Consider the following 9,584-nt stretch of genomic DNA (forward strand, 5'->3'; position numbering starts at 1 on the left):
TCCATCGGCACCGCCGAGGTCGGGGACTCCTCCGAGGATGAGTAGGGCATGTGAGGCGGCATGTCATGGTGTGCCAACTGACTGGCCCATCTCCCGTGTTCTACTCTTCATCGTTGGAGATGCACCTTCACTTCACGGGTCTTTAACCCCGCCCTCGTACATGGAGATGGCAGATGGAGGACGTCAGTCGCCGCCGTAGAATAGGTTTAGGGTCAGGTTTCTTTTATTTTTCTGTCCTGTAAAAGTTTGAAATGTAATGAAAATCTAACGTTTTTGCGTGAATCTTGTTCGGTGTATATGAACTTTCACAATAATAGTAAGATATATTGTAGGAGTATGAAAATATATGGAATGATGATTCGTTTTTGTATGTATAAACATAGAAGGTTTCACCAGAGACAAAGCTAACATGCGAAGTAAATAAACACATAGGGTCTACATACACAATTTATCTGAGGCACTCCAATAATACATCCACTACACATTCACGCATCTCACATCTTTCTACATCTACGGGAACCTATGAAAGGGTTAACGTAAATCGCCTCTCTCCCCCTGATTTTCATGGTGGTGGCCCCCTAATAACCCACAAGTATAGAGGATCGTTTGTAGCCTTCTTTGATAAATAAGAGTGTTGAACCCAACGAGGACCTAAAGGCAGAACAAATATTCCGTCAAGTTCTATCGACCATTATTTTGCGAGAATAAAACTATGAGTGCTTTGCGAGAATAAAACTACGAATAAGTTGCGAGATAATAAAAGTGCATAGCTTTTGTCAATAAGAAAGTCATTTGTCCCTAGGCAATCGATAACAAGTACTGGTAATCATTCTTGTAATTCTACATGAGGGAGAGGCATGAGCTAACATACTTTCTCTACTTGGATCATATGCACTTATGATTGGAACTCTAGCAAGCATCTGCAACTACTAAAGATCATTAAGGTCGTGAAACCCAACCATAGCATTAAGTATCAAGTCCTCTTTATCCCATACGCAACAACCCACCTACTCGGGTTTAAGCTTCTGTCACTCTCGCAACCCACCATAAGCAAATCATGGATGTATTGCAACACCCTATAGCAGGGACCCCTCACGTTTGGCGAGATGGAGGGCACCGTAGACATCACCATAAATAAAATATACAACCATACCAACCAAGATCACGATTAACCCATAGGACAAAACGGATCTACTCAAACGTCATAGGATAGCAAAATATTGTTGGGAAACAATATATGGAGTTGAGCACCATGTTTAAGTAGAAATTACGGCGGGGGGAAGAGGTGTTACACTGCTGCATAGAGGGTGAGAAAGTTGGTTTTGACGGTAGCAAGGTTGTTGATGTAGATCGTTGTCACGATCCTAGCAACGGCGGCACTCCGGGGCCACCGGGAGAGGGGGAGAGAACCCCTTCCTTCTTCTTCTTCCTTGGCCCCCCCCATTGATGGGAGGACGGTTCCCCCCCTGGTCCATGGCCTCCATGGTGGCGCACGCACGATGGTCCTCCAAGGTCGTGCACGACGAGCAGCGTCACAACGTTGTTGACCCCAGGCGTCGTCGCGGCAAGAGCCCTCAGCATCATTCTCGAGATGTGCAGGGCTGTGCCAAGATGCTGGCGAAAAGGGCGCACGGCCGTAGAACCGTGATGGAGCTCCTTCTAACGTAGTTAGAAGTCCGAGCACCTCCCGTTCCTTGCGTTTGTCGCTGCCACCCATGCGAGCAAAAGCATTGGCACGAGCACAACTACTCCTCGACTTTCCTCCTACTGCAGAGAAGCAAGAAGAGTGGAGGGCTGCTATCCAAAGCCTCATCGGCCACACCAATAGGGATGGCCACCAGGAGGCAAGTCCTTCGCGGCGCCGGACCACTGAGCCGATGTGCGTCGACAGTGGAAGGGTTGGAGGCGCTGCAACCACGGTGCACTCCCCTCCACTACTGGTAGCCATGTAGCTCCCAGCCACACAAGTGATTTGCATGTGATCCCCCAGAGGGATGGCGAATGCTTGCACAAATACATACAAAGGTTCAGCCGTGTGCTGTACAACTTCCCAGATGTTCATCCTGCCATTGTCATCAGCGCATTCCATCAGAACGTGCACAATCGAAAAATGCATGAAGAGCTAGCGATGAACAAGGTTATGAATGTTGTCGAGCTTTTATGTTCTGGCTGATAGGTGTGCTCGAGCTGAAGAAGGAAGAAAGTACCCCGGTGAAGATGCCGATGTGGAAAGTGACTCTGGAGATGAAGACATCATCGCCCCGACGAAGAACGGGCGACGACGCAACAAGAAGCGCAAGGGCAAGACCTTGCTTTTCGTCGAGGAATTTGGCAACCCTGACACCACCAAGATGGCTAAGGTCGACGACCTCGGCAAGGAGATTGCCGGGTGCAACGCGTGCCGGGCCTTGGTGGCTACCGAGAAGCCAGAGGGCTCCGACAAGCAATACTGCAAGATTCATCGCAACAAAGGCCATGACTTCCAAAACTGTCATCAAGTTGAGTAGCTGATGGAGAAGCAGAGGGCTGAGTACGAAAGGCGAGACAAAGAGAAGGGCCAAGACAATGCTGAGGGATCCGACAAGAAGCGCGGTGGCCGAGGATGTCGCGGCGGCAAGGACAATTAACAAGAGAGGCCTGCTCGAGGCCACGACAAGAAAGAGGGTTATGATGATCATGACGATGAGTACAGCGAGCACGAGTTTCAGAAAACTATAGAGGTTATGTGTGTTGATGGAGGCACATCGTTGCATTCTTCCCACCGTCAACTTAAATAGTGGGCGCGTTAGATCAATGCGACAGAGCCGATGATTGACGCCCAGAAGCCATTGAAATGGTCCAACATGCCTATCATTTTTGATGCTAAGGATCACCCTGAGTGCACAACTGCGGTTGGGTGTTGGCCGTTGTTGGTTTCGCCAACAATCCGCAACCTCAAAGTGACAGAAATGCTAGTTGGCGGTTGGGCTGGTCTGAACTTGATCTCGCCCAACATGATCAAGAGATTGCAGATTCCTGATAAAGATCTTGAAGAGACAGGTACGTTTCAAGGGATCAATCCAGGGAGAAGCCAGCCTAAAGGGAAGGTCACACTACCAGTCACATTTGATGGCGACCTAAACAACAGGTCAGAGAAGATCGTTTTTGATGTCGCCAAGATCCCGTTTCCGTATAACGGGATCCTTGGCCGTCCAGCACTAGCCAAGTTTATGGCGGCGTCACACTACGCATATAACAAGCTGAAGATGCCCGGCCCAATGAGCATCATCACTGTCGGCTGTGACAAAGAGATGCGCTCATCTGTGCTAACCAACTCTACGGAGAAGCAGTTGCAGCACCTGCCACCAAAACACTTGCTCCTTCCACTGGAGCTCCCGAGGGGAAGAAGACTAGCAAGACCTCAACCACCAGCAAGACTTCTGGCCCCGGCAAGGCCTCTTGCACCCACTCTGGCAAAAGCGCCTCCTCGGAGTGCTCCGTTCCCGATACGGACGTGCCACAGGGCTCCACCGGCAAGAGCAAGGAATCCAAGGCAGCACCACCAGAAACCAAGAAGGTACCCGTCAAGGAGGATGGCACGGGTGGAGATTTCACCATAAGCTCCACCCTTGACAGCAAATAGGAAAATGCGCTCGTCGCCTTCCTGCGGGCAAATATAGATGTGTATGCGTGGCAAGCATCTGACATCCCCGGTGTTCCCAGGGAGGTGATTGAGCTCCACCTTGCTATCTATCGTCATGCACGGTGAAACGCCCATTTTGCATCATGCTTTCATATTGATATTTATTGCATTATGGGCTGTTATTACACGTTATGTCACAATACTTATGCCTATTCTCTCTTATTTTACAAGGTTTACATGAAGAGGGAGAATGCCGGCAGCTGGGATTCTGGGCTGGAAAAGGAGCAAATATTGGAGACCTATTCTGCACAGCTCCAAAAGTTCTGAAACTCCATGAAAGTCATTTTGGGAATTAATAAAAAATATGCAGCGGAAGAAATACCTGAGGGGGGTCACCCATCACCCACGAGGGCGGGGCGCATGCCCTACCCCCCTGGGCGCGCCTTCTGCCTCGTGGGCAACCTGGCAGCCCTCCGATGCCCATCTTCTGCTGTATGAAGTCTTTTACCCTAGAAAAAATCATAAGCAAGCTTTCAGGACGAAAATCCGCCGCCACGAGGCAAAACCTTGGTGGAACCAAACTAGGGCTTCGGCGGAGCTGTTCTGCCGGGAAAACTTCCCTCTGGGAGGGGGAAATCATCACCATCGTCATCACCAATGATCCTCTCATCGGGAGGGGGTCAATCTCCATCAACATCTTCACCAGCACCATCTCCTCTCAAACCCTAGTTCATCTCTTGTATCCAATCTTTGTACCAACACTACAAGGATACCTGCTATAAAGCAACATAATTACTACAACATTTGAACTATATGTTGCAAATTTTTCAATAGATACGCATTATTATCGATGTACCATATGCGTTGCAGGTTTGTCATGACCTATACATATGGAAAACAGAGCAAAGGAGAGAGAGACGCAAAAAACAGAGCCCCCGATTCCCCTCATCTCTCCCAGATCGCCGCCACCTCTCCCTCCTCCGATCCACCTCGCCGCCGGCCCTTCCCTTCCCATCATCCCACCGCGCAGCTCCGGCGGCTGCTGGATCCATCGCATCCCCCACCCACCCATCCCTCTCGCGTCCGATCTCTAGCTCTCTTCACACGCCTCCTCGCCATCTGCGATGGCTAATTCAGGCGACGTCCGGCGAATCCCGCCATCACGAAGCATAGCCCGAGGTCCCCATCGAAACGCAGCGTCGTCCCATGCGACTAGATCCGCTGCTCACGGCTACCCCCGCCCTGGCAAGGGTTTCGGCCGTCGGCTCCGGCACCGGTGGCCAGGTCGTCCTCCTTTGGTACTCCTCTCTTCCGGTGAGTGCATCCCTTCCCCTGGATTCATCCTCTCTTTCTCTTCCCCTTCCTCTAACCTCTATTTTTTCTCCTCTTGTAGAAGTGCAGGGAGGAACAGGCTGCGTATGAACTCCATCGTGACACTACTGACGGTGATGTCAATGGACGAGATGTGCCTCGGCGTCGACGAGCATGCACTGAGGCGGGAAGTGGAAAAGGAATACATCGCCAAGCGAACTCAATGGTACGATGCTGGAGGTGGAAGACGTGGCCAACATGGCGCTGTATGTCGAGTCGGACGAGGCTAGGTATGTGACCATGACTTGGACTTCGAACTATCCCTGGGAGTTAAGGCTGAACCTTCTACATGTGTGTTGCATAACCACTACTAGACATTTGAATATATCCGACCTCACCCAAAAAGCATCAAGATAATTGATCAACCTAAAACTATGGATTTAGTAACCTCTTCGTTCTGTCAGTTTTCTTGATTATCTATGTCTGCCTGCTGCTTAGATTAAAAGCATTTGTTTGGCAGTGGCGGAGCGTGGCAAGAAGTGAAGAACCCAAGAGGGGGCCATTTTTTAAAAACGAAATACGCATTACTAGGAGCAGTGTGAGCTGATGGTTCATTCTTTTTCAACACTGCTCACAAACAGAAGTAGACGAGTATATGGAGGTGTTATTTTTCAGCCGGAAGTATAGCTGCTACTCACGTATGCAAGAACGACAGACAAATTATTTTCAGCCATAATTCAAGAAAACCAAGATTGTAATGGAGTATAGAATAAAAGCATGCTGAGTACTTCGGAGTCATGCGTTGTGGATCAAGGCATTGACACAGCCGACCCGCCGGCAGCGACATGCCTCGTCGATCAAAGGCATTGGCACAGCCAACCGGCCTGCAGCAATGTCGAGCACGACGGTCACCATGCCACGGCCTGAGGGACATTCTCAATGTGTTGACCTTGCCGCCGAAGGAGCAGAGACAATTGGTGCGGCACGAGGTCGTGACCGCGACGACCCTGCAGCCCGCGCACACGAGGTCAAGGGCTCGATGCAGGACTCATTGCCGATACTGGAGGAGGCGCCATGGCAGCACCAATAGGTCTTGCAGCATGCTACACGGTATTGCTCCGGCCATCTCTGGCCATGGATATGCCATCAATTGCAGGTTTCCTGCTTGCTATGGTGCACTGCAGGTCATCTTTGTTTCTCATACCAATGGTCACACTCACAGCCACCGTGTTGTAGCCCCTTTTGGCCTCCATGAGGCTCCGCCAGTGTCGTGTCGTATCATAGGGAAGGTTGCATATACGGACAATCGCCACATGCACAACACCAGTCACTGACTTAAACACATGTCCAGAACTAATGCCAAACATGCATAAATCCATATCTTGAATCTTATGTTCTTAAACAGCAACCATGCATGTAAGGACAAGCCATGTAAATAGGATTCAGTCATATTCTAATATGTTTTATCCTTTTTTATAATTGTAATTTTTTATGTCAATTATTCTTTACTACAGGTAGCTCTCAAACTGCGCAGAGTCAAGATTGATGCTATGGTACCATTAATGATTCCAGCTGAAGATATTTGCAACCTGAACTGTTACACAAGTTTACTATTGTGCCAATGTGTCATCATGTGTTTCCATGATTTTTGCAAACCTTTAATATATCCCCGGGTTCCTTTTCTTCTATGCTAGAATTGGTTTGGAAAAACTGTATGCAACTATGGCCATGAAATTGTATTAAGAATTATGCAAGGAGTGAGTCATCATTTCTTGAATGGGTTTGCAGTTCTAGCTCTTTGTATACCACACAATATTGTGTCATGTCTTGATATTATTATAACTTTAATATGATCCAAACACACACAACTTCCTACAGAAAACTTACTATGAATTTTCTTTTGGCAACGTTTATGAAACACAAATGAAGTAAGATGCCAGAAATCAATTGAAGAAATTGATGGAAATTGGTAGAAAATTATCTTTCTAACATTTCAGTATTAGCAAACTGATTCTAATGAGAATAGTAGATTTGTATACGCCATACAGTAGGGTGTGGATTCATTCCTTAAGGCTGGCTTATAATTATGTTCTAATTATAGTTTCTGTGTCAGCCCATTCTCTTTCATTGTATACTTTTAATGATAACAGAGCGACTTCTTTTATAAATTCTTAGCTTCTTTTATAGATTCTTAGTTACTCATGTATGCAGGTCAGCATCAAGGCTATGAAGCGAAAGATCAGACAAAGGTTTTCGCCATGTTTGTCCTTCAGCTTAGTAACTGTACGTCTAGTTCTTTCCCCTATTGTAGTCCTTTTATTTGCACCGTACTTCTTGAAAGATGATAACTTGCAATCATTATTGTAGAGTGGCCGTGCTTCTATTTATATTCCTGAAATAAACTGAAATTTCATTTGCATCTCTATAACTTCATTTTGTTAATAAAAAGGTTTGATTAATTAAGCAGTGCAATTACATGGCTTTATCCTTATTTTCCATTGTATCATGTCTCCACTTCTATTTAACAGGGATCGTAGCTCTTGCTATAGTTGTAAGTTGTGATCTTAAATGTATTTTTTTTTGATATCGTGATCCTAAATGTACACTTGATGGTGCTGAAATTACAAATGAATTCTCGGCAGTGCATGTTGATATGGCACTTGTGAAAACTGAAGATTTGGTACGGAGTCGTAAAACGTGTAATATTCTCGGTAATGCAGAAAAACAAAGATTGCATTGCCCTCAACCTTTGTATGTGACATATCGTGCCTATATCACTACTTGCATCATGTCAATGTATTCTGTGTTAACAATTCATTTTGTTATTTTCTTTGTAGATTCAAAAGATATATGGCTGATTATATGGTTGCGTGGCAAGAATACTGCAATGATGATGATGGTGTTCTACTGTTCTTGTTCATGATGATGATGATAATGACGACAGACGCTTTTAGTTGTAGCTAAGTTGTAGGGATGTTGTTCCTGTTGGATGATGTTCGTGTTCCTCAGTTAAGTTTTTGTTAAGTTGTAGGGATGTTGATGGATGCTTTCAGTTTAAGTTTTAATGTCAAGAAAATATTTAGATTATGTATCACAATTGGATGAAGTTGCTCATGTAATATCTACTATTGTAATCCAGCAGTTCTATCCAATATATGATTTCGGATTTCGTCCTGTGTATATTCCTTTTTTTTCCTCACTTGATATACATAATTATTACCATTATGTGGAACATTAATTTAATAGCTGGGATTATAGATATTCACATTATATATGTACTAGTCGCAAATTCTTGTTACCAAGCAATGAAATTTGGATTCCTGTATATTAAGCACCAACATATATAAGTGTTGTGAAATTTGGTTTTATGTGTTGTACTCTTGCAACGGTTCATTTTACCAACGAAAGTATAAGCGTTGCATTATGCGCTAGCAACACTAGATAAGGCTACGCATCCCAAACCGTTGGTAAAGACACTAACAACGCATATATGGACTTTTAGATACGAAAAAACCGTTGCTATAGGGGTGGTCCTATTGTAGTGCAAAAACTTAGATTGGTATTTGTGGGTTGCTAGTAGTGTTGATTACTCCTTGTAATTGATGCTAATTGGTTTATTTGGTGGAAGATCATATGCTCAGATCCTTAATGCATATTAATACTCCTATGATTATGAACATGAATATGCTTTGTGAGTAGTTACGTTTGTTCCTGAGGACATGGGTGAAGTCTTGCTAGTAGTAGTCATGTGAATTTGGTATTCGTTCGATATTTTGATGAGATGTATGTTGTCTCTCCTCTAGTGGCGTTATGTGAACGTCGATTACATGACACTTCACCATTATTTGGGCCTAGAGGAAGGCATTGGTAAGTAATAAGTAGATGATGGGTTGCTATAGTGACAAAAGCTTAAACCCTAGTTTATAAGTTGCTTCGTAAGGGGCTGATTTAGATCCATATGTTTCATGCTATGGTTAGGTTTACCTTAATACTTATTTTGTAGTTGTGGATGCTTGCAATAGGGGTTAATCATAAGTGGGATGCTTGTCCAAGAAAGGAAAGTACCCAAGCACCAGACCACACACATATCAAATTATCAAAGTAATGAACGCAAATCATATGAGCGTGATGAAAACTAGCTTGACGATAATTCCCATGTGTCCTCAGGAGCGCTTTTCCCATTATAAGAACTTGTCTAGGCTTGTCCTTTGCTACAAAAAGGATTGGGCCACCTTGCTGCACCTTATTTACTGTTATTGCTTGTTACCCGTTACAAATTATCTTGTCACAAAACTATCTGTTACCTACAATTTTAGTGCTTGCAGAGAATACCTTACTAAAAACCGCTTGTCATTTCCTTCTGCTCCTCGTTGGGTTCGACACTCATACTTATCGAAAGGACTATGATTGATCCCCTACACTTGTGGGTCATCAAAACTCTTTTCTAGCACCGTTGCCGGGGAGTGAAGCACCTTTGGTAAGTGGAACTTGGTAAGGAAAAATTTATATAGTGTGTTGAAATTTACTGTCACTTGTTACTATGGAAACTAATCCTTTGAGGGGCTTGTTCGGGGTATCTTCACCCCGACCAGTAGAGAAAAGAGTTGCTCCTCAACCTACTGAACCTACTGAAAATGTTTACTCTGAAATT

At 45.2% G+C, this 9,584-nt stretch overlaps 1 protein-coding gene across 12 annotated transcripts; it reads left to right on the forward strand.

Moving 5' to 3' along the window:
• Positions 1-4,468: 4,468 nt before the first annotated feature.
• LOC123160052 (uncharacterized) lies at positions 4,469-8,102 on the forward strand. 12 transcript variants are annotated; one of them, XR_006479972.1, is made up of 6 exons: positions 4,477-4,936; positions 5,016-5,223; positions 6,448-6,486; positions 7,145-7,216; positions 7,576-7,684; positions 7,771-8,102. XR_006479972.1 is itself a non-coding variant. In XM_044577876.1 (5 exons), the coding sequence occupies exons 1-5, from the start codon at positions 4,829-4,831 to the stop codon at positions 7,895-7,897; spliced, it is 624 nt and encodes a 207-aa protein (XP_044433811.1). In that variant the 5' UTR covers positions 4,470-4,828; the 3' UTR covers positions 7,898-8,102. The 12 variants fall into 12 exon arrangements, 3 of the variants coding, with proteins under 3 accessions (XP_044433810.1, XP_044433811.1, XP_044433812.1); XM_044577876.1 differs by lacking the exon at positions 6,448-6,486 and having other exon boundaries at positions 4,470-4,936; XR_006479971.1 differs by having other exon boundaries at positions 4,474-4,936; positions 5,016-6,043; positions 7,576-8,102.
• The last annotated feature ends 1,482 nt before the right edge of the window (positions 8,103-9,584 follow it).

The sequence above is a fragment of the Triticum aestivum genome, chromosome 7B, assembly GCF_018294505.1.
Source record: "Triticum aestivum cultivar Chinese Spring chromosome 7B, IWGSC CS RefSeq v2.1, whole genome shotgun sequence".
Taxonomy (NCBI): Eukaryota; Viridiplantae; Streptophyta; class Magnoliopsida; order Poales; family Poaceae; genus Triticum; species Triticum aestivum.

Bases quoted from the DNA above. Each gene is read 5' to 3' on its own strand.
- LOC123160052 (XM_044577875.1), top strand. From the start codon at position 4,829: ATGCGACTAGATCCGCTGCTCACGGCTACCCCCGCCCTGGCAAGGGTT. The intron at 5,224-7,144 runs GTATGTGACCAT...TCATGTATGCAG, and splicing joins GTCGAGTCGGACGAGGCTAG to GTCAGCATCAAGGCTATGAA. The intron at 7,217-7,575 runs GTACGTCTAGTT...AATTCTCGGCAG, and splicing joins TGTCCTTCAGCTTAGTAACT to TGCATGTTGATATGGCACTT.